The sequence below is a fragment of the Rhinopithecus roxellana genome, chromosome 7 (assembly GCF_007565055.1).
Source record: "Rhinopithecus roxellana isolate Shanxi Qingling chromosome 7, ASM756505v1, whole genome shotgun sequence".
Lineage (NCBI taxonomy): Eukaryota > Metazoa > Chordata > Mammalia > Primates > Cercopithecidae > Rhinopithecus > Rhinopithecus roxellana.
The window spans coordinates 136,976,603-137,001,614 of record NC_044555.1 but is presented as its reverse complement, the minus strand read 5'-3'; the positions used below and the strand labels follow the sequence as shown (position 1 = coordinate 137,001,614).

General features: G+C 48.8%; 1 protein-coding gene across 5 annotated transcripts in view; it reads left to right on the top strand.

Moving 5' to 3' along the window:
- CD99L2 (CD99 molecule like 2) overlaps window positions 1–23,684 on the top strand; it is a 124,950-nt gene extending 101,266 nt beyond the window's left edge. For 4 of the 5 annotated variants that reach the window (XM_010364316.2, XM_010364318.2, XM_010364317.2 and 1 more), the window contains 4 exons: window positions 12,156–12,194; window positions 13,638–13,757; window positions 19,529–19,594; window positions 20,857–23,684. In XM_010364316.2, coding sequence (XP_010362618.1) covers window positions 12,156–12,194; window positions 13,638–13,757; window positions 19,529–19,594; window positions 20,857–20,921 — 290 coding nt within the window. In that variant the 3' untranslated portion in view covers window positions 20,922–23,684. Of the gene's footprint in view, window positions 1–12,155; window positions 12,195–13,637; window positions 13,758–15,526; window positions 16,953–19,528; window positions 19,595–20,856 lie in introns of those variants that run through there. The other variant, XM_030933743.1, reaches the window with a different exon arrangement.
- Window positions 23,685–25,012: the final 1,328 nt, after the last annotated feature.

Genomic DNA, 25,012 nt, shown 5'->3' with positions numbered 1-25,012 from the left:
CGCCATTCTCCTGCCTCAGCCTGCCTAGTAGCTGGGACTACAGGCACCCGCCACCGCGCCTGGCTAATTTGTTTTTTGTATTTTTAGTAGAGACGGGGTTTCACCGTGTTAGCCAGGATGGTCTCAATCTCCTGACCTCGTGATCCGCCCGCCTTGGCCTCCCAAAGTGCTGGGATTACAGGCGTGAGCCACCATGTCCGGCCAACATTTTTAAACATTACATACAGGTTTCTGTGTAGACATACATATAATACTTTATACTTTTGTTCTGTGAGCAACACTATGAAGAAAATAAAAAGACAAGCCACAGATTTGGAGAAACTATTTGCAAAATCATATACCTGATAAAGGACTTGTATTCAGATGATATAAAGAATTCATAGGCCAGGCGCAGTGGCTCAGGCCTGTAATCCCAGCACTTCGGGAGGCCGATGCAGGCAGATCACGAGGTCAGGAGATCGAGACCATCCTGGCTAACACGGTGAAACCCCGTCTCTACTAAAAATACAAAAAATTAGCCGGGCGCTGTGGCGGGTGCCTGTAGTCCCAGCCACTCGGGAGGCTGAGGCAGGAGAATGGCGTGAACCCGGGAGGTGGAGGTTGCAGTGAGCTGAGATCACGCCACTGCACTCCAGCCTGGGTGACAGAGCGAGACTCTGTCTCAAAAAATAAATAAATAAATAAATTCATAAAAGTCAACAGTAAGAACTCAACCCCAATTTTTAAATGGGCAAAAAATATGAACAGACTTCACCAAAGAAGAATATAAAATAGGAAAATAACATATTCAATGTCATTTCTCACTAGGGAAATACAAATGAAAACAAGATACCACTACACACCGGTTAGAATGTCTAAAATCCAAAAAGCTGATAATATCAATTGCTGATGAGGATGCAGAGCAATAAGAATGCTCATTCATTGTTTGTGAGAATGCAAAATGGTACTGCCACTTTGGAAGAGAGCTTGACAGTTTCTTGTAAGTTCAACATAGACTTGCCATATGACCTAGCAGTCATATACTACTGCTGGTGTTTGCTCTGGCTGAACAATCTGCCGACAGACTTGGGGAAGGGAAAAATGAGAGCAGCCTTGGGTAAAAATGCCACGGACTCAAGCTGTTTTTACTGAAATCAAATTGCTTCCCTGAAATGACTAACTTTTTGTCCAGGTTTATAGTTGCTTTTTGAAGAGAGGATTTGTTGATCTCCTCACTGTCTCATGCCAGAAGTCTTTCCCCTGGTATCTTGTAAATCTAGATTATTCTTTCTCTTTATCTCCCCTCAAGCCCAGGCCATCTTCACCCTCCCTTGGGATGACCAGCTAAGTGGTTAAGAGTAGTGACCTTAACCTCTTAACTGGTATCTTTGCTCCAGTTTGTCCTCCTTGCAGCTGCAAGAGAGAACCATCAAGAACATGAATCTGACCCTGTCGTTCCTCTGTTTAAAAAATACTGTGTAACAATGAAAAGACACAGTCCAATTAAAAAATGAGCATAGGATTTGAACAGACACATCACAAAGGAAGTTACATGATGTTCAAAATAATTTATGTATGTTGAACCAATCTTGCATCCCAGGGATAAAGCCTACTTGATCGTGTTGGATTAGCTTTTTGATGTGCTGCTGGATTCAATTTGCTGGTATTTTGTTGAGGATTTTTGCATCTATGTTCATCAATGATATTGACCTGACGTTTTCTTTTTGTATTGTGTCCTGCTACAGTAACCAAAACAGCATGGTACTGGTACAAAAACAGACACATAGACCAGTGGAACAGAATAGAGAACATACAAAAAACGCCACAGACCTACAACCATCTGATCTTCAACAAAATTGACAAAACAAGCAGTGGGGAAAGGACTCCTTTTTAAAAAAATTATTATTATACTTTAAGTTCTAGGGTACATGTGCACAACGTGCAGGTTTGTTACATTCGTATACATGTGCCATGTTGGTGTGCTGCACCCGTTAACTCGTCATTTACTTTAGGTGTATCTCCTAGTGCTATCCCTCCCCCCTCCTCCCACCCTACAACAGGCCCCAGTGTGTGATGTTCCCCACCCTGTGTCCAAGTGATCTCATTGTTCAGTTCCCACCTATGAGTGAGAACATGCGGTGTTTGGTTTTCTGTCCTTGTGATAGTTTGCTCAGAATGATAGTTTCCAGCTTTATCCATGTTGCTACAAAGGACATTAACTCATCCTTTTTTCTGGTTGTATAGTATTCCACGGTGTATATGTGCCACATTTTCTTAATCCAGTCTATCATTGATGGACATTTGGGTTGGTTAGGACTCTTTATTCAATAAATGGTGCTGGGATAACTGGCTGGCCATATGCAGAAGATTGAAGCTGGACCCCTACCTTTTTGCTGTATACAAGAATCAACTCAAGATGGATTAAAGACTTAAATGTAAAACCCAAATCTGTGAAAACCCTGAAGACAAGTTAGGCAGTACTATTCTGGACATAGGACCTGACAAAATCTTCATGACAAAGATGCCAAAAGCAATTGCAACAAAACCAAAAATTGACACATGGGACCTAATCAAACTAAAGAGCTTCTGCACAGCAAAAGAAACTTTCAACAGAGTAAACAGACAACCTATAGAATGTGAGAAAATGTTTCCAAACTATGCATCCAACAAAGGTCTAATATCCAGAATCTATAAGGAACTTAAACAAATTTACTAGCCAAGAACAAACCATCCCATTAAACAGTGGGCAAAAGACATGAACAGACATTTCTAAAAAGAATACATACATGCGGCCAGCAAGCATATGAAAAAAAGCTTAACATCACCAATCATTAGAGAAATGCAAATCAAAACCACAATGAGATACCTTCTCACACCAGTCAGAATGGCTGTTATCAAAAAGTCAAAAAATAACAAATGCTGGTAAGGTTGTGGAGAAAGGGGAACACTTATGCACTACTGGTGGGAATGTAAATCAGTTCATCCAGTGTTGAAAAAAGTTTGGTGATTTCTCAAAGAACTTAAAACAGAATTACCATTTGACCCAGCAATCCCATTATTTAGTATATACCCAAACATAAATTGCTGTATCATAAAGACAAATGCATGTGTATGTTCACTGCAGCACTACTCACAGTAGCAAAGACACGGAACCAACCTAAGTGCCCATCAACGGAGGACTGGAGGAAGAAAAGGTGGTGCGTCTACACCATGAAATACTACACAGCCATAAAAAAATGAGATCATGTCCTATGTAACAACATAGATGGAGCTGGAGGCCATTATCCTCAGCAAACTAACTCAGGAACAGAAAATCAGATACCACATGTTCTCACTTATAAGTGGGAGCTCAATGATGAGAACACATAGACACATGGAGGGGAACAACACACACTGGGGCCTATCAGGGGGTGGAGGGTGGGAGGAGGGAGAGGATCAGGAAAAATAACTAATGAATACTAGGCTTAATACCTGGATGATGAAATAATCTGTACAACAAACCCCCATGACACACAATTTACCTGTATAGCAAACCTGCACATGTATCCCTGAACCTAAAATTAAAAACAAGCAAGCAAACAAACAAAAAAACAAAATCATTATTCTTTGGCAAAATACAAATTAAACCACAATGAGATACCACAACACATCCTCCAGAATAACTAAAATTTAAAAGGTAGTATCAAATGTTGATGAAGATGTGGAGTGACTGCAATTCTCATACATCATTGGTAGGGATGTAAAGTTTCTTCTAAAACTACCATAGACCTACCTAGTGACCCAGCAATTTCATTCCCTATTCAAGAGAAATGGGAGCTATGTTCTGCCCCCTTCCAACAACAACGGAAAAAAGACTTATAAAAGAATGCTCATTGCTTGATCTACGATAGCAAAAAACAAAAACAAAACCTGGAGACACCCAGGTATCAATAGGAGAATTGATCGAGAAACCGTGATACGTTTATATGTTTATACAATGGGAAGAGCTACTGATACGACAGCATGGATAAATGTCAAAAACAACATGCTGAGTAAAAGAGGCCAATGAAAAAAGAGTACATATTATATGAGCCCAATTATATGAACTTCCACTACAGACAAAAGTAAGCTATAATGATAGAAATGAGACCTGTGGCTGCGGGAGTTAGGTGTGTGAATAAGATCAATTGGGCATCACTTTCTGGGGTGATGGTTCTGCTCTGTGTCTTGAATAGGGGTCTCGGTTTCATAGTTGTGTGCATCTGTCAAAAGTTATCCACTGGTACCTGGAAGAATTATGTGTTTCACTATATGTACATTTTACCTTAAAAAAGGAATCATAAGCGAATGTAAAATGCTAGGTAACGATAGGTTGAGGTATACTGATGTCTGTAACTTTGAAATGTGTCACAAAAATAAGATCGATGGACAAGAGGGATGGCAGACAAGATAAACTGAGTGATGCAAAATGTTAATTACAAGTCTACGTGCTGGGAATGTGGATGTTCACTGCACGAAGTTTTAAATTTTTTTGTATGTTTGAAATTTTTCTTAACTAGATGTTGGTGAAAAAAATTAAAGAAGCAGGAACAACAACAAAAGCCTCTTTAGTGGTTCCCCACTGCTTACAAGATAAGTTCAAGCCCCTTAGTCTGCTGACATGTTCTTTCTGCCCTAGACCACCAGGTTCCTGTCATCTCCAAACATGGAGAAAGGCCAGTAGGTACATATGCCAGTGCCTGCACGTGACGTTCCTCGGTCTAAACTGCCTGCCTTCCACCATGTGAATTCCCACTCACCCTTGAGCAAGTGCTAAGTTACCCATTGCTGGAGATCCCCTCCTCTCAGGAGGCTGCCCGCATCTGTGGTCCCGTCTCCCTGCCCACTCTCGGCTCTGCAGCACAGCTTCCATCTCCTGCCCCTGGGCTCTCCTAGAGCTTCTGTCATTCTGCTGGTACAGGATAGCACATGTCATTCTCAACCACGGCGGGTGGTGTTTATCTTTTTAGCTTCTTCTAGACTGGGCTTCCTGTGTATCCCTGACACCTCCATGCAAGTTTGCTGGCATGAGGACTGCGGAGCAAACACTCAGCTTTGCTTTCTGCCTTCCCTGTCACACCTCCCTGTGAAGGCTAGAGTGATACTTTTGATTGGCGAAGCCAGGGTGAGCCTGCTGATCCTCTGGGCCACATTACTGGTAGGATCGTGGCATGACCTGCTGCTTTCTCCTGGAACCCCAAAGGAGCGCGAGAGCCAGGGCCCACCGTGTTGCTAGCTAGGGAAGTGTGCACTCTGATAGTAGGTGAGCCCTGTGTCTGCTCTATCAGCCCAGTTTTCCCTCACATGAGCTCTGGGATGATTTTCGTGAGAAGGGAGAGGGGAGAGAAGTAACAGGTAACTTCCGTGTGGCCTCAAGCCATGTCCTCTAACTAGTACACAGAAGCCCTGCCCTTGAGGGCGCTGCTGTACTTCAGCCTCTTCATCAAGCAGATGCCTTACCTTTGGTCTTTCTCTGGCTCCTTGCGTCTGTTCTCAGTTGGTAAAGAACCTGGAGGGGAGGAGGAGCTGGGAGGGGTGTTATTCACATTCCCAGATCCCCCTCACTGGCCTGTTGGTCAGAAAACTCTTGATAAATTAACACAAGGAACCAAATGGGGACAAGGGCACTGCTGGCTGGGGAAAGAGGCCATTTGCTGCTTTCCTTTCTCCCTATCCCCAGAGGAGAGTCTTCCTTCTGTGTTCCTTAAGGATCCCCTGGGCAGTGTCTGCTCCATTGCTCTGGCTCGGTGTTTTACCCTCTCCTTCGTTATCTGTAGACCTTTCCCAAGCTTCTGAGTCTGCTCAAAGCTAGAGTTTTAGTGATAGCTCTTTCAAGAGGTACTACTTGGAGCCTTGGGTGGTACGAAATGGATGTCTTCACGGTGAGCCTTGTGTCTGCTCCAAGTGCAAACCCTCCATGCATTGCAGAGAACACCATAAAGAGAGGAGCACTACCTGAACTTCTCCTTCGGGGTCTAAAGGTGAAACTTGCTTTGCAGCACCCAGCATTTTACTGTACTGATTCCTTTCTTTGGATCACCACCTCCTGGATTTAGCAGCCCATATGCTGGGCTCACTCAGCTATACACTGCTTGTTCATAACTACTGTGGGTTCACAGGGCTGAAACACTGCCTCATTTTTCTTAATCAGAAAAAAATTATTTTGAAAATGTTAGAATCAAATTGGGCACATTTTTACCCCAAGATGGCATTTCTTTAAGGCCAAAGCATGCAGTTCTTAAACACTGAGGCAAGACTAAAAACCCCTCTTTCTAAAGAGATACAGACATTCTGTTACCGATGTGTCTGGGTTGCATACATAGGCTATCTGGAGATGTCCCCAAGTGTGAAGTGTGAACACCCTCACTTAGAGTTCACAGGGTTAAAGGGGACGGTACTGACTATGGTCAGTTGGTTGACTGTAACTTTGAGTATTAGTTCCCTCCAAGTGTAGCCTGTTGATCCCCGTTTTTTTGTTTGTTTTTTATACTTTAAGTTGTGGGATACATGTGCAGAACGTGCAGGTTTGATACATAGGTATACACGTGCCGTGGTAGTTTGCTGCACCCATCAATCCATCACCTACATTAGGGATTTCTCCTAATGCTATCTCTCCCTAGCCCCCCACCCCCAGACAGGCCCCGGTGTGTGATGTTCCCCTCCCTGTGCCCATGTGTTCTCATTGTTCAGCACAGTGTCAAAGTTTATCTACGTTGTAGCATGCACCAGCATTTCCTTCCTTTTTATGGCTGAATGTTCCGTTGTGTGGCTAGACCACATTTTGTCTATCCATTGACCCTCTTGGGTTTTTGAAGAAAACATTTCTCTTCCATTTTCACTGTGTTTACAGTCATTGTCTTCAAGTATCTGGGCCCTCTCATGATCCCTTTCTGTTATGGACTAAATGTTTGTGTCTCCTGAAAATTCATGTGTTGAAACCCTAACCCCCAATAGGATGTATTTGGAGGGTGGGGCCTTTGGGTTACATGAAGTCTTGAAGGTGGGGTCTTTGTGATGGGATTAGTTCTAAGAAGAGATACCTGAGAGTTCTCTTCTTTGGACCTATTTCCACATTCATTTCAGCTTTCATAATATGTAAAGAAACAGGATGTTTCAGATGTGAGGAACAGCTCCCCGGCTCTGGTGTTCTATGATGTGAAGAGACCCACTTGCTCCCTCAGACTCCCCTTCCTCAAACACATATCTGGGAACACGGCTTTTCTCCCAGATGACCACCTTGCTGGTATCTCGGGAGCCTGACATAAGACAAGGAGAGTTTTAAGGGTCTGTATCAGATTGGAAGGGGATACCCATTGTATTACCTAGAGGGAGGGCATTCTCATCCCTGTGGTGGGGGATGGATAAAATCTGGGCCTTGGAGACTTTCTGGAACAGTGAGGAGTACCCTTCCCAGTGGCTAGCATAGGCAGCCATGTGTTGGTAGATTTTTCAGTTCACTTTGACTTGGTAACGATGGGGCATTTGAAGCAAGTTTTTTCTTCTCTTTGTTTATTCATTTTTTAAAAAGTTGTTTTTATTTTGTACTTTGGCCATTTTTTTAGATAATGAAAATACATTTCTAAAATATCTAAAAGCCCTTGCTGTGTCTATTAGAAGAGTCTAGAACACTTATAGATGTCTTGAAATACTTGAACATCTCCCCCTAGCAGTTATAATCTTCCTACCATTACGTTACTCTCCATGCCCTTGGCAACCAGGTGAGTCAGGCACTCACTGTGAGCCCAGGTTGTGCTGCTGTCAGAGAAGAGCAGCTCCATGTGGTTTATCCCCGCCTCCTGCAGATGTATGGCTGTGTAGGAATCAAGGCTGCCATGTATGTGTATAGCAGTGTCTTTTGTCTCTGAGATGCCGAGGGTCTGACACTTTCATTGACCGCAGGGCTTATTCATAACTTTCTCACTGAGGTCATGCCTCCTTTCTACAGGGCCTCTGTAGCTGGGCCTCTGTAGCTGTGATGGTTGCTATAGCTAGAGAGGTTCCTATAGCTATGAGACCTGCTATGGCGGTGGTCACTGTTGCTACAGTGACGTTCCCTGTTGCTATGGTGTGGCTATAGCGACAGCAGCAGTCCCTAGAATTATGGCAGTCCGTACAGCTACCTATATGCATAGGTATCTATACTCAAAGCAAATTGCAGCATGTGATGCACTGTGCAGGGAGGTTTCTGGTGTACTAGAAAGCTACTGTAGTCCCTTTGGCATATAACTGTGAACTCAGAAGGCAGGTGGGAATACAAAACATACTGAACCTGAAGAGTCTGCCAGTGACCTGTGAAATAGCCTCTTTGAGTTCTCTCTCCAGTTGTGGGAAAGAGGGGTGGATAGATTTGCATGGGGCTTGCAGAGTTAAAACTTCTTAAAATTTACATGAAAAGCACTTGTTGTTTCATGATCCAGGAAGAATCACTAGTTCATATTTCTGACTGCATGCTTGGAATACTTTTTCTATGCATAAGCATATGTTTGTAAATATTTGTGATTTTTTTTTTAAATAAAATGGGATCATGCTATCCTGAAACCATTTTTTAAATTCAATAATACACTGAATATCATTCTCTGTCATTAAAGGGTATTCTAAAATATGATATCAATGGTTACATTATATTATGATATACCATAATTTATTTAACCAGGACCCTATTTTTGTATAGAGATTCCCCCCAGCTTTTTGCTACTCTACACAGTGCTGTGATGAACATTGTCTAGCCAAATGTGCACAACCCTAATTGTTTCTGTCAGATAACTTCCTAGAAGTCAAATGGCTGGGTCACAGAAAGCAGACACTTCTAAAGATGTGACGCTTTGAGTGGTACTGCTGAATGGTATTGCATTAAGGTTGTGCCAACCTCCATTTCCACCACTAGTAAGTAAACAGGTGCCTGTTTTCTCAAATTATCACCTCCACTGGGTATTATAGTTTTGTTATCTTTGCAGATTTGTTCAGAGCAAAATGCTATCCTGTTTAAATATGCATTTCTTTGAATCTAAAAGGAGGTGAAACACTTTTTCAATATCTTATTAGACACTCTTAAAATATTTTGTGAATTGCCTGTTTGTGTCCTTTGCCCATTTTTTTCTTTTTTTTTACTGGGGTCTGCATATTTTCTCATTTCTGCTTATTTCTGCATATTTTCTCATATATTTTAAGGACTCCTTTTACATTAGAGATTAGGAAGCCCTTGTATATTCCATAAACATTTATTCATTCATCAGTTGATGAACCTTTGGGTTGTTTATAGCTTTTATGAATACTGCGATGAACATGTGTGTGCAAATGTTTATGTGGACATATGTTTTCAGTTATGTTGGGTATATACCTAGAAGTGGAATTGTTAGGTCATGCTGTAACTCCGTGTTTAACTTCTTAAGAAGCAACCAAACTGTTGTCCATAGCAGCTGCACCATTTTACATGCCTGCTAGCAATGTTCAGGGGTTCCAATTTCTTCACATCCTTACCAACACTCCTTCCTTTCTTCCCTTCTCTCCCTTCCCCTTGTCTTCTTTCCTTTTGCTTTTTTTGGATTACAGTTATCCTAGTGGATATGAGATGGTGTCTCATTATGGTTTTGGTTTGCATTTCCCCAATGACCAGCAGTGTTGAGCGTCTTTTCATGTGTTTATTGGCCATTTGTATGTCTCTTTGGAGAACCATCTATTCACTTCCTTTGCCCATTTTTAGATTGAATGATTTGCCTTTTTATTATTGAGCTGAAGGGGTTCTTTATATATTCTCAATACCAGCTCCTTATCAGATATGTATTTTGCAAGTATTTTCTCCTATTCTGTGGGTTGTCATTCTACTTTCTTGATGATGTCCTTTGAAGCACACAGGTTTTTAATTTTGACAAAGCCCAATTTAGTTTTACTTTTGTTGCTTGCACTTTTAGTACTGAAGTTTTTACTTCTGATCGAATCTTTTCCGTTTTGAGTTTCCCGCTTTAGGATCATATTTAGAAATCATTTTTATCCCAAGATAATAGAAATTCCTTACCTCTAAATTTTTCTGTAGTGCTTTATGCCTTCATCCACATTACCTTTACTGGGAACTGATCTTCATGGATGGCATTGGGTTGGATAATTTAATGTTATGCCTGTGACTCATCACCAACACCATCTTTTGCACAGTGTGCATTTTGTAGAGTAACTGGGTTCAGTCTGTGCCTAGAGGAAGTAAGCAGAGCTCAGTAGCCCAACATGGCTCAAAGCCATGACCTCGGCTTGGCTAGCTGCAGTGGCCTGTGTGATTGACTTCAGGCTCATGTAGTGAGAAAGGAAAGAAGGATCTAAGATGACTGGCCGTTTTTTCTTCCACATGTTTCTTAGCCTCACAGTAGTTTCCGTTCACATGCCCATCTGAGAAGACTTGCCCACAGGATGGGATCACTTTTTTTGAGGAGGAAGAGAAGCACATTTTTGTCATCTTATTAGGATAAGACCTCCTACAATCACAAATGGTCAGATAGGAACTGCTGGAGCTGTGGACTATTGAGCTTTGAGTCTTTTTGAAAGGCTGGGAGAGTCACCCTTCTCTCCATTTGTCCCTGGGGGGAAATTAGGAAGGGATTCGACGTGTTGATGTTTCTTATCACAGCCTGTTGCTCAGCAGTCTCGTGATGTTTAAGTTGCTGGGAATCCTTGTGGCCAAGTACTCCTAAGGGAAAGGAGGCCTGAGAACACTGTTTCCTTCTGCCTTGAGGTGAGAGAATAGGTTGAATAACTCAGAGTCCAGAAAAATAGAAGTCTAGTGACATGAACACATGAGCAGAGGGCGCCGTCACAACAGCCACCTCCCGCAGAGCGGAGGGGACCTCTCTGTTGATCTGGCTGCACACAGTGACCCCCATCTTCCTGTTTGTTATGCTTTCTCCAACAGCAATGATTGTGTGTGTTTAGTTTTTAGTTTTTGTTTTTTAATGCTGTGTTAATAACCGTTCATATCCAATCAGGGACCTTTATACAATACATGGAGCTCAAGGATGCAGCCTTAGGTGGGAACATAACAAACCTCATTTTTCCCCAAGAATCTTGTTTTTTAACGGGCTTTATTTTTTAGAGCAGTTTCAGTTTCACAGAAAAATAGAGAGGAAGGTACAGAGAGTTCTCATATTCCCTCATCCCCACGTGTGCACAGCCTCCCCAGCTATCAATACCGCACCCCCCCAACCCTGACAGAGTGGTACATTTTTACAATCCATGAACCTCCATTCCTCCTGACTCTGATTGGTGAAGGAAACGTTGGAGCTCATTTGCCTTCACTATCCCAGGGCGGTTTCCCCTGAGAACCCCGGGCTCTGGGAACACAGTCTCCCTCCATTAATGAGCATTCGGCCCTGAGAAGAGGGTGGGATGAATGGTGAACTCAATGCTAATTAAGGTACTGAAATGGCACCAGTGGCTTCTCAGGGAGTAGCTATCTGGGGAAGGGTTGTGCGCGTGTATGTGCGTGTGTGCATTTAACTCTCTGCAGTTCTATTGTGTGTGATTTGTGTGACCACCACCATAGTCAGTATACAGAACAGTCTGTCACCACAAGGTTGCTTCCTGTTGCTCATTTATAATCATAGCTAACTCCCTCCCTCCCAGCTCTCACCAGCCTCTGCCAGCATTCATCTGTTCTCCATCTCTGTGATACTTTAGATCCTTTTGAATTTCAAAAGAGTGGATAAGGGATTGTGAGCCTACATTTGTTTATGTTCCAAGAGCGACTTCAGCTGTAGTTGAGGCAATGGCTACATCAGAGACCCGTGGTGGTGGCATTCAGAGTCAGGCTGTCCCGGCACAGCACCCCACACCCCGACTTATGGTGAGGCCACTATGTGCAGCTGCACCGCTGGTAGCAAAGAGGTGAAATAGAATCCTGTGCCTGAAGAGTCCGGCGTGCAAGGCCTGCTCAGGGCAAGGTGGCTGCCATTTTCATAATAAAAAGTTCCACCTGGTGGCCTGGGCTTTGCAGGTGGTAGGCATAAGAAAGCAGGCCTCACTGCAGTCCAGTAGAAGCCTACGGGTGATCCATTGGTTGGGGTCTTGTCGCATAGGTGGGATTGGAAGGGCTGGCACTGCCATCCATCTCACGGAGGCCTGAGCTTGAGCCTGGGCTGACTGGTCGCTGGCACTAAGTGCTTTTGTCTTTTTTCCAGGTGATGGCCGGTACGGCAGCAATGACGACCCTGGATCTGGTGGGTTTCTGAATCCTGAGGCTCCTGTTGGCCATGTGAAAGGAAAATGAATCTCAGGACCCCAAAAGCACTAAGCCAAGGGAAAAGTCAATCTAGAAACTGTATCAGGCAAACGTGCCTCCTATTCTGTTCCTAAATAAGACAGCTCCAAAATGGAAAAAGCTGCATACCTCCTTCACAATTTGCCTACAGGGAAATTTCTTATGGGCCTCAATATCTTTACCCTGAAACAGTTCTGTGAATTTCACCCTGGCTGATCTTTACAGAGGGAGACAGAGCCGCCCCTCTGCTCCCCTGAGACAAATGCAGATTTGATTGCTTCCTCTGCCCAATTGCTTATGTAAAAATGCAGATTCACTGAGCCAGATGAAATTGTGTATTCAGTGAAAGGCTGGTCAAGGACTCAAAAGAATGCAACCTTTTGTCTCTTATCTCCCTATGACCTGGAAGCACCCCACCTCCACCCCTGCTTTGAGTTGTCCCGCCTTTCTGGACCAAACCAATGTACATCTTACACATATTGATTGATGTCTCATGTCTCCCTAAATGTATAAAACCAGCTGTGCCCCAGCTGCCTTGGCACATGTCGTCAGGACCTCCTGAGGCCGTAGCATGGGTGCATCGTTAACCTTGGCAAAATAAAGTGTCCTTTTTTTTTTTTTTCTCGCTCTGTTGCCCAGGCTGGAGTGCAGTGACCGGATCTCAGCTCACTGCAAGCTCTGCCTCCCGGGTTCACGCCACTCTCCTGCCTCAGCCTCCCAAGTAGCTGGGACTCCAGGCACCCACCACCATGCCTGGCTAATTTTTTTTTTTTTTTTGGTAGAGATGGGGTTTCACCATATTAGCCAGGATGGTCTCAATCTCCTGACCTCGTGATCCGCCCGCCTCAGCCTCCCAAAGTGCTGGATTACAGGCGTGAGCCACCGTGCCTGGCCTGGCAAAATAAACTTTCTAAATTGATTGAGGCCTGTCTCAGATATTTCATAGCAACTAAGAGGAGACACAGTGCTGGCCCACTCTGGTCTCAGAGTTGGCCATCCCCCTGAACGTTTCCAATAGATAATCGTGAGGCCAATAGAGGGGTGTAGCCATTTGAAGGAATGAAGCATGAAGATTGGGGTGCCGGGGGAAGTAGCCCAGTGGGAAGCCTGCAGGGCCTCAGTCACAGAAAGCACTGCACCATTTCCATGTCTCCCTTTCAAGCTCCTCAAAAGTCAAGTCCTTACAGAAAATGAGAAGTCCTAGGCAAATCCAAGGGGCACCATGTCTTTGTAATGCGTTAGTTAGATCTGTGTGGCATGGCCCTCTCCTGCTGGCTTGGGGGTTGTGGGCATCTAAATGAACTTAGTTTGGTGCTAGAGGAGAAGCAGGCTCCCGGGCTGCTCCCTAGGGTGCTTTGGCTCTGACCTCACCTGTCCTTATTTCTCCCCCTTCTTCATACAGGCATGGTGGCAGAGACCGGCACCATTGCCGGGGTGGCCAGCGCCCTGGCCATGGCCCTCATTGGTGCCGTCTCCAGCTACATCTCCTACCAGCAGAAGAAGTTCTGCTTCAGCATTCAGCGTAAGTGCAGCCGCCCCTCATGGCTGGGAACCAGCTGGCAAGGCCTTTGGAGGGAAAGGGTCCAGGACAGATCCAGATCCCTCCACAGCCTGCCTCAGCCCCACTCCCAAGCAGACTTCCTGGGACGGGGGTGGAGGCTACAGTTTTGGAAATCCCTGGGGACAGATCTAGGCTGAATTAAAGTGTAAACCAGCCTGCAAGAGCAGATGGGGCTGGCCCGGATGACCTTCACCTTCCCAGGGCCCCAGCTCCCAGGGGTACTTCTGTGGGGACAGAGCTCAGTGACCATTGTGATGTTTCCTTCACGTAGAATGGGAGGGACCCTGGACTGCACCCATAGCTTCAGACCTCAGCCAAGGGGATGGGGGCCTTTGGAGGCCCTACGTCAGCAGCTCCCTCCCATGCTGCTGGCTCCCTCAGGAGCAGAGGGCAGCGGTTCCTGGGGGTTTGCAAACCACGGCCCTTACTGCTCTGGCAGTGCCCCCGTCACATCCTGAGAAGTCACTGCCTGGTGCTCTTCCCCCCCACGAGCCACACACTAAACTAAATGGAATCATGAATTGCTCCAAAGAAGTAGGAATGTGAGAGAAAGAATGACGTGGTTCTCCCCACCACCCTTTACTAGGTTTTTAAAAGACAGTTTTCATCTCATGCTGTAGCTGTGAGTCTGCAAGTCATGGATTAATGGAATAGTTACGAATGGAATCCTGTCTTCACCCATCGGCGCCCCACATCAGCGAGCCCTGTGGGGATGCTGTTGCGGGAACAAGAAGACCTCGCTCGTCCCTTTTATAAGCACAGATTGATGCTCTGTCACTGTTTGCTGAGTGGAGCATGTCTCCAGTTCAAGGCTGGAGATTTTCAGTTCAAGCGACAGAATGTGACTCAGCTGTAGCTTGTCTCTTTCCACTCCTTGGCCCCTTTGATGCAATGGGAAGCTTAGAGACAGCCCACGTGGCTCTTTCCCTACCCTTGCTGTGGTCCTCTGCCCTTAAATCTAGCCTGAACTGAGCTTCCCAGAAAACTAACCTGGGTCCCAAGATGCTTTGCTGAAGTCTCCAACTGCTTATTCATCTGACCGTCGTATTTGTTTACTTTACTCTTGTAGAACATTCTTGACCAGGGCGACACACACAGCATGCACAGCAGTACGATAGGAGCACATTGACATGTCAGTGCACAGCCTGCAAACCTGTTCATGGCCACTCTGCTTGAGATCCCACTGACCCACCGTGGATCAGGAAGCTTGACTGTAGAGTGGCGTGAGCAGGGAATGGGTCAGACAGAGTCCAGGGCTGGGGACTGGATGGTTTTTAGAGTTATCCCTTACCCTCAAATCAAAAGTCAAGGAATCTCTAACTGGTGAAAAAGATGGGAATCCAGCCTTCTAAATGCGTGGACACTGATATTTAGAAGGAGACACTGGGCGAGAGGATCGAGTTGCACTTAGTGTGGCGGGGGCAGTTTTGCATCAGCCTCCTGGGCTGTGCCTGGAACAAGGAGCCCAGGGCAACCAGGTACATAGTCACAGCCCTTGATCTCTGACCTTGTTCTTACTGCATTTGGCAAAAAAGTAGAAGCCGCCTAATACAGGGGGTTTCTGTCCAAGAGGCCCCAAGGCTGTCCTCTGTGGGCTCTCCCCCCGGCAGGTGGATTGGAATGAGATGGGAATTCTGGGACACATGGCCTTCCCCGTGGTCAGGGATCCTCATTTGAAACTGCTTTTTGGGCTGGGATCTCTCCATACTCGTCTCCCCTCCCTGTTTTAGGGGAGGGAGCAAGGACCTGGCCAGGGACACTTCGGGAGAACAACTGAGAGCATCCTGCTTGCCAGGAGAGGAGTCAAGACTTTGGATAAGCATCCAGGTGCTCAAGATGGTCTCTTGGGAAAAGATAAAAGCCCAGATTTGGATTAAACCAGGCCTGTAGGAAAAAGTTAGAACTGACTGAGAGAAAAGTATCTTTCCTGTATGATTGATTAAATTAGTTGGTAACTAAAACGACATTGAACAAATACGTATTATTAAAATAAATCCTACACCCAGAGATGCCCTCCAAGTGGAGGCCACAGTGGCAGGGGAGGTCCTGGCGGCTGGCTGGAGGGCTCCTCCCGTCTGGCCCTTTGCTGGAGGGCTCCTCCCGTCTGGCCCTTTGCTGGAGGGCTCCTCCCGTTTGGCCCTTTGCTGGAGGCTCCTCCCGTCTGGCCCTTTGCTTTTTTGGCTGGAAGCAGCATGTCAGATACATTTTGGCGTTGATTTTCTGATGATGTCCCCTTCTCGGTGGTTGGGGCGGCAAGGAGGTTTGCTTCGTAGCAACAGAGTAGTTGTGAGCTCTTGGAACAAAAAGGCTAATGCCCCGGGAGCCAAAAGGGCTCACTGGTGAAGTTTGCCAAAGCTGTATGAGTTCACTGGGGCTGCCAGAACAAGAGTCACAAACTGAGTGGCTCAAAACAATAGAAGCTGATTCTCTCCCAGTTCCAAGGGACTCCGGGTGTTCCCTGGCTTGTGGCTGTATCACTCCAATCTCGCTTTATATCCTCAATCCAGAATGACCTCATCTTAACATCCTTAACTTAATTACACCTGCAAAGACCCTGTCCCTAAATAAGGCCACGTTCACAGGTTCCAGGAATGAGGACTCGCAGATCTTTTTTGGCATGGGGCGGGGCATCCTTCACTATAGCATCATTAGCCTAATGGTGAGATGCGACAGTCCAGTTTTCAAATCCATGCCCATTACAAAACTGGGTGAGATGGCCAGGCCAAAGGATGGCTTTGAGACTTTAAAAAGCATGCTGGGTAAAAGAAACTACTTAAACTCCAGGTCTGCAGTTCCTAGTAAGAGCAGGTTCCCAGGCATTGTGCGCTTGCCCCCCACCTGCCATTGCCTCTCTTCCGGGCTCTGCACGTGGGTGAAAAGCCAGCCCTGTAACTCGGCCTGGCAAGGGCAGGGCCATGGATGGGGAGAGTTCTTGGGCTGAGCAGACAGGGTGGCCGGCCTGGGCCCTCTCCTGCTGGGCCCTCAGTTTCCCCATCATGGGTATCTCAACTTCCTTCCTGCTCTGGAATTAAAGTCAGAGGCTGGCTCGAGGCTGCTCAGGTGTCAGTAGGAACAGAGAGAGAAAAATAGGTTGATTTCCAAAGCACAAAGTGAACATCTTGATTGTATCTGTCTTATTAAAATGGAAGGAAAATACGTTATTTTCATGCTTATTTCCTAAAACGGGCCAGTGTGAAGTTTTGCGAAGTGAATCAGCAGGCAAAGCGGGGCAGCTCCCAGGCACCCCGTCGGCCCAGTGTGTCCATCTTGGATTTCACTGCCCTTCCCCTCCGACCTTCCTTCTCCCATGGCACCTTCCTGTGTGGCTGTCTCCCCAAGCTAGAGGCTGGGAGTCCTCCTGTCCCCCCACCTCATGTCAGTGCATTCCCCCAGTCCTGGGATTTGTGCCACCTGCGTAGGTCTCCTCTTGAGCCACACCTCCCCATCACCATTGCCATGGCCCCTGCCAGGACAGAGCCAAGGTCTTCCCCTCATCTTCCATCCAGAAGGTTCCATAGACCTTTGTGCCTGTCCAGTCTCCTCCACACCTCACTCTCCTCCAGGGGGACCTGTTTTAAAATGCATGGATCCCCCCTTATGCTTCCTGCTGCCCTCAAGGTCCTGGCTGAGCCCCTGAGTTTGGCATTGGAAGCCCTTCATGGTTTGGTCCCAACCACATCCTTTCCCCCTCCATAGGCCTCCCATAGGCCTTTCACTTCCCGAGGGCGCCATGTGCTCTCCATCCCAGGTCTCCGCTGTTCCCCCTCCTGACCTAGCTCCTCTCGCCCGGCAGGCCTGGAGCCGCTTCTCCCAGTCTGTGGTCCCACAGCGCCCCCTGCTGACCTCACCTGGTGCTCATGGGGCGGGATTGGGCCGGTTGGTTACCGTGTCTGCGACTCCCAGCTCGCCTTGCCGCCTCAGTGATCAGGAGTCTCTGGACCGTCCATTCCGTGGTGGGGCTGCGTGTACATCATGTCCCTGGCACCTGGCCCGGGTCAGAATCAGGAGGGGTCCCGCAGACGTTTGTGGGGTGGCTGAGCACACTGAGAAGCTGGGGGTTGGGCCTCCTGTCCCCACTCTTTCCCTTGAGTCTCAGGCACTGCCACATGGAGATGGCGGTAGAGGGGGCAGGGGTGCAGAACACGAAGCCCTGGGGAGACAGCAGGAGGTGGCTGCGAGGAAGGCCTGTCCCCACCACTGCTGGGGACCCTTGGCTTCCCTTGCCTTTGCTCTCAGTGTGGAAAGCCCGCATGTTTGCTGTCGGGAGCGCTCTTACTCCAGGGTTCTAAGCTTTGTGTCTTGCCCTCAGATGCAGCAGAAGGTCAAGGTAACGCTGCTTTGCCTTCCTCACCTTCCTTTTGCTTCAGCCTTCATGCTTACTCATTTGCCCCTGCTCTTGGCGCTTCCTTGCCACTCTTCTCCCTCCTGCTTCCCTCGCACTCACCAACGTGGCTGTAACTGGGACTATCTTTAGCTTGCCCTGATGCGTGTGAGAGGATGCCACCTGCCAGGCGCTGTGTCCCCAGGCTGGATGTTGCGGGAGCTGGCGGAGAGTTGAGGTGCCGTGGTGAGGGCTCACTTGTCCACTGGTGGTCGTGCCTGGGGAGCACATAGAGAGCCACCCACAGGCAGGAAACGATCCAGCGCCCACTGGGTTGGCAGCTGGTGGTGATCACGAGGCTCAGGGTGTGTCTCTTGGCCTCCACCTGTCAGCTGGGAAGGTGCACCTGGGGCAGCTTCCACTGCACTCATCACCTGCCCCGCTCTGCGTGGGGCCGGCCACACCTGCCAAAGAGCAGTGCCCGCATTTGTCACAGACCCATTTGGCTCCCACCTCAAGTCCAGCAGTCGCCGGGGCAGGCAGGTGGCGGGCATACTTGCTTAGGCAAGGAGCCTGTAGCCCAGGACGATGGCTTGGGTTGCACTGGTGCCTGGTCGGTCAGTCAGTCGGTTGGTTGGAACCATGCCCCGGTTTTCCCACAGACCCAGGGCTGAAGGGTTCCAGTCCCTGTGCTATGCAGGGATGAGACACAGACTCGACTCTGCAAGCAGCAGCAGGAGTGGGGTCCACTCTAAGAACTTGAACACTGGCGCTTGCTGGCTGAAGGGGATGCTTGGTACCGTCCCCAAATCCCTCTTGTAAATAGGTGTGGAGAAAGCCTAGATAACCAACTAGACTGAAGCAGCTGTTGGTGGGCCAGCCCCTCCAAGCTCGGGTGGACACAGCAGTTATTCCTGCTGCTGGGAGAAGCCAGTTGGCCTCTCTGCACAGGTATTGCTGGGAGGCTGCATGTGGGCAGGAGGCTTTGCTGCATCTCCACGGTGCCCTGCATCCATCAATCACTCATAGCGATTGGCTCCCTGGCCCCTGGGCCGCACATGGACCTGTGGATGGTGCTGAGCCCTGCCATCGGGCACCCCCTCCACTGGGCGGAGCTGCCGTCTTGGCGTGGTGGCGGCTGCCCTGTGGGGATGGAGTGCCAGAAGCCTTTGCTGCATGTTACTGTTATTTCTGAGGACGACGATGAGAACTCCTGGGCAGTGAATTCCTGGACAAACAGTTTTCATCTGGATAAGGATGTTCAGGTGGCCCAGGTTGCAGGCTTTTGAGCTCCCTGGGGCAGCTGTGCTGCTTTTTTAGCTGCAGAGGACTTGGTCAGGCATTCTCAGTCACCGTTGGGGACCCGCAGGTCCTGTGCGCGTCACTAACTCTGCCCTTTCCCCTTTTGCAGAGGGTCTCAACGCAGACTACGTGAAGGGAGAGAACCTGGAAGCCGTGGTGTGTGAGGAGCCCCAAGGTGAGGACTTTGTACTCAGTGTCCCTTGCTGACACTTTCCTAGTTGGCCCCAGCGCTGAGCAGAACTGTGCTAGAGAAGCAGGGAAGCACAGAGACCTCTGCTTCTAGAATGTCCGGCCAGAGCAAAAGCCCACCCTGATCAGCCTGCCTCCCAGTTTTCATGAGCCCAAAGATGCTGGGGTGACAACCAGGGCCATCTGCTGCCATGCCGTTGACTTCTGGGCATTGCTGCTGCTCAGCCCCTGCCCTTGATTCGTCTGAGCCAGAGCCCCAGGCACCTCTGCTCCCCATCAGCAAAAACAATTACATGCTGAACAGAGCCATGGGGAAGCTTTTAACCTAGACCTAGAACTTTTCCCTTTGCAAATTGTCACAGGCAAGAGGGAACTTGGTTAAAACCCAGACCCTATTGTCAACACCCGTGCCCCTCCCTCCCCCTTCTGTGGTCATCAAGCACTTTCTGGATTCAGGAGCTGTTGGCAATTTGAGGTCGCATGAGATCAGGCCACAGGCCTAGAGTGCGCAACTGCTCGAGGTAGATATGACCTGTGCCCACGGGATGCCAATGAGGAGGTCCAGAAAGGCTTGCTGAGGTCGGGGAGCAGGCCGGCTTCCCAGCAGCCGAGGCCTGGAGGCGCAGGCGGGGAGACTAGGACAGCTCAGGCAAGTGTTGCCACTGGAACTACAGTGCAGTAGCTGCAGGGACTAGGCCTGGGAGACCAGGAGGAGCTCAGCCTGTGTGGTGTGTACTGGGGAGCCGGGTGCCCTACAGCACTGCTGAAGACGGGTGGCAGTGCTGCACCAAATTAACTAAAATAGGCCTGGGTTCAGATGTGGAAAAATGGATTCCACTGTCGCATCCACTGTCGTGAGCTTTGCCGCAGTTAGCCACCATGAGGCCAACATCTGTGTGGACAGGTACTACGTTGAGCACTTTATTTAAAATAGTTCTTCCAGCAGTGCTGGCAGGAGTATGCTCATTTTTTAGGTAAGGAGATGGAGGCTGAGCTGTTTCCAGGGCCTGTCCAGCTTTCTCTTTATCTCCCCTTGACCCGCCCAAAACTACTCCCAGGCTCAGGATAGTCCTGACTGGGGACAGGGAGTGGGTCCCAGAGGGAAAGTTGCACAGGCAGGGCTAAGCAGTCCCCCACAGGATACAAAGGGGAACCTAGTTCTGTTCCCAGCACCTGCTTGCTGCTGTATTTGCTGCTTCTGTGCAAGACAGAGCAGAATTCCTTCTCACGGGCCTCTTCTTCCCCTAGTGAAATACTCCGCGTTGCACACGCAGTCTGCAGAGCCGCCGCCACCCGAAGCAGCCCGGATCTGAGGGCCCTGTCCAGCTGTAGGCGTGCACAGTGGTGCCACCGCTTGTCACCCGGCTCCCCACTTCTCCCCACCCTTCATTTGGACCCACAGCTGCTGTGCTGCTCTGTGTCATCGGCTCCTTGTTGCTCTAAGTTTTCCGGAGGAGCTCTGGGTGTTTGGGAGTTTGGTTTCTCTGCCCTGCCACAGGTGCTCTGAGACTTGGTGCCGAAATTCAAGAGCCAGCTCTGATAGAAAGCCAGCACCAGCCTCGGGAACTGCTGAGCCACCAACTCCCAAAGCCAGCCTGCCTCCAGCTTTACTGAGCACAGGATGTGGGGGCCAAGAGGATGCTGGGGCTGGATGACATGTATGCTTAGGGGACAAGAGTTTGAACCCATGGGACTGTGACCCCTGCACACTGGAGTGGCTCATTGTGGCAGGTTTCTGCCAATAGCCCCTGACGGTGACCTCAAGGAGCTGCAGGTGGGGAGTTCAGCCTGCACCCACTTCACTTGGAGCCCCTGCAAGGAGCGAACCAGTCAGCACCAAGTAACACCACACACACGCAGTACCCAGGGTGATGGTTTCACTTCGGTCTTCCCCATCCCGGGTTTTATGTTGCTGGGCTTCCAGAGAGCCGGTCCAAGTGGAGACTTTCAGTTATTTAAGTGCAGACATGTATCTCATGATAGTCCTGCCCTGAGAGTTTAGAAATCCTCTGGCTAAGTATGAAGCAATTCATAGGCCTGTTTCCCATCTGATTCCACAGGGGACTGGATGTGGCCTTAGGGTTGACATGATAAAGGTCTTTAGGAATCAGTTCCGCGTTGGAGATGGGTTTTATCCCGTGTTGGGGAGACGTGCTCGCCCTCCACCCTGTATCTGTTCCTATTTGGTAGCAAGAGCTACCGATGTCAAGAGCGAGCATGAAAGCCAGAATCATGCTTGTTGTTTGCTTAACAATGTAATTGGGGGCGCCAGGGGAGGAGAGGGGAAAGGCATGCTGGCTCGGTTTAGTGAAACACACGTGACTTTGTAGCTCTGTGGTCAGCCTGCTTGTCTGTTCTGAGGGAGAGTGTGTGGGAACCCATGCTCACCGTGGCAAACACAGGAACCCCATGACTAGCCCCTCACCTGGCATGGAGCTGCCTGGTTTGGGCTGGAGCAGAGCTGGTTTCCTGGAATGTTCCTTTGGCCCACATGTGGTTCTGTCCCGGTGAGCTCTGTTGTCAGAGGCTCACGGGACAGAACCACATGCTAGGGTCTAGGGCCCCTGTCTACTGATAATCAGTTTGCCATGTCAGAAAGCACTTCTGAAAGCAGGTATGAGTCACCGGACAGGCAGGATCTTACAAAACTCACGGGCCTCTTTGGTGTGCAGGATGGCCCCACGTGTTCCACAGGCTGTCCACTAAGCGGGATTGTCTGCTGAGCGGGATGAGCCAACTCCAGTTTCTTAAGGAAACCACTGGAATCTGTAGCCCCCACATGCATCTGTCTAATGCATGCCTCGTGTCTGTTTTGCAAACATGCCTGTAGTGGAGGGTAGTCAGTTGTAGCACTGTGTCTCAAGGCTGCCTCGTGAGGCCATTCCCAGCGCATGCCTGTGGGCTCCTTACCACCCCTTTTCCTGCTCAGCCCTTTAATCCCTGACAGACCTGGGCTGTGTGGCTGAAGGGGGACCTGCAGCACTGCAGAAATGTCTCTGCGTGGTGCCATGAAGGAAAGAAACCTTGGCCTGGTCTCAAGAAGCTTCCAATGCTTCAGGAAGTTAGTGAGGGTGGAGCGGCTTGCAGGATTGGCCTGTTTCCAGGGCCTCCCACACTTATTGGCCAGATTGTGAATTTTGTCAGGCTTGTCCCTCCCTGACACCGAGTACATCAAGAGCTGATGGCCCCACCCTCTGGCTGGTGCTGGGCTGGAGGTGGCTATGGGGGATTTTGGCATGCATGGCCTGTCGCCACCTGGACAGCGTGACCTCAGGGGTTGTCCACCTTACCTTTATGGTGAGGCCTGTCGCCACCTGGACAGCGTGACCTCAGGGGTTGTCCACCTTACCTTTATGGTGAGGCCTGTCGGATGGCAAAGTCCTTGAAACCCTAGAGCTGTGATGTAGAATATGTACTGTCTGTGAAACCATGTTCGCAGGAGCACTGACTGCAGTTGAGAGAGACCCATTTTGCTCTCCCTTACCCACCCGGGTGCTTTCTGCACAAAGCCTGGAGCCTGGCACTCAGGCCCACCGGTGGCGGCTCCTAGTGACTGGACATGCCTGGAAGACCCCTCAGCCTTCTGTTTGCAGAACGTTCATTTCAGGAGCTTCTCCGTCCCACGGACATCTTACACTTGCTCGACACTGCCACGTGCAGAAGCCTCGCGGGCTCTAGTCACCATGTGTCTATCTGAAGCTTGAACTGGCCAGCATGGGCCTGTCCCAGGTGAGAGGGGAGACACAGTGGACTGGAAGGACTGGTTGAAAGTGGCTCATTTCTATCAGCTTAATTTGGCAGAGAAAATTTGTAACAACTCTTGAGCGCATGCTGGGTGAAGTCACAGCTCAAGGAAAGATAAAGATGGGCAGAAGGAGGTGTGGGTGGCTTCTGGGGTGGAACCCAGAGGGGAGGCTCTGGGACAGTGGCTGGGGTTCAGTGCCGGGGCCCTGAGGAAGAAATGGAGACTGATCTCCAAATTCTAGAATTCCCTGTACATCTGTTCATGTGCTTGTGTCCAGGTGCGAGTTGTAAACTGTCTCGTGTTTGCATTAAATAAAATGGCACCAAGCAGATCCTTGTCTTCTGATGGTGTTAAGGCACGCCCTTGGTCAAGTGCTGCTACTTTTCCCTAAAGTAATTTATGATGCAGAGCTGACCACCCCCCCCCCCCCCCCCCCCGGCCCCAGCCGAAGGTTTTTCTCTAGAAGCTTGCATTTACCCTTCAGTGACTAGCTCAGTGTCAGGACTTCCAAGAGTGGCTCCTCACTGTACAAGCAGCTAAGGCGATGTGGAGCGACCAATGTCCTGGGGTTAGAGAGGGCAGAGGCAGGAGCAGAGTGCTGCGGGGCCGCTCCCAGGCTACATGGGTTGCCGAGTCCAGGGCTGCCCACTTGGGGTCTGGAAGCAGCAGAGTCCCAGGCTCGCAAATCCCAAATCGACTGCTCTGCTGCCTTCAGAGCAGGCTAGTAACCAGTGGAGGTTCCAGTTACGTGCAGCTGTTTCAACCAGAAAGCTGAGAGAGAAGGGGGCCCTGCACTTTGTCACTTGTTGCAACCTCATGGAGAGTGGCCTGTTTGGGATAAAGTCTGTCCTTCTCATCAGCTGGCATCTTGGCTTCACATTGAGAAGACATTTCAGGGCATTTCACCATGAAAACAAGATGCAGTGGACCCTGGGTTTTAACATGGAGGCTGGTTGTTTCATTTTGTTTTGCCAACCTTTGCTTCCAGTGAAACAGCACCAGGTCCTCTCAAACCTGAGACCACCATGTAACTCTCCTGTGCAGAGTTCTGCGTGGCTAGCGGGGGCCTGGCGCAGCAGCCCTCCCAGCCTTGCTTGCTGCTCTGCTCTCACTGCTGGGGAAGGCCGACTGGCAAGCAGCCCCCCAGGCAGCCTCTGTGCCTAATAAATACCGGGCTCTCTGGCTCACTCAGTAGCGACGTGTGGAGAAGGACAGGGACCCTGTACCCTTAACAAGAAGACCGACACGCACAGGACACCGAGGGTGCTGCGAATTCATCCAGGCCTTTTTGGCCCTGAAAAGGTGAACACTCCTTTGGGGTGGGGGCAGTTTGAGGCCTTAGAGAGAACGCACTGCACTTGCATGCGAAGGACTCATCACCCTGACTCTCAGGTGTCTCCAGACCTTTCCTCAAGTTCATCCACATTTTCTCAAGGTTAGAGCTGAGGGCATTTCTGACTTCACAATCAGTATTTCTCGTTTCAGCCAAAATACTCAAGACCCATGATACATTTATCATTTAGTGAATGAATTAAATCACATAAAGGTACTTCACATATATTAACTGTGCTTGACACACAGTAAACATTCAATCCATGTGATTTTATTACTGATTATCCTCAAAGGAAAAATCTGAGATACTCAAAAAAGACCAGGGAG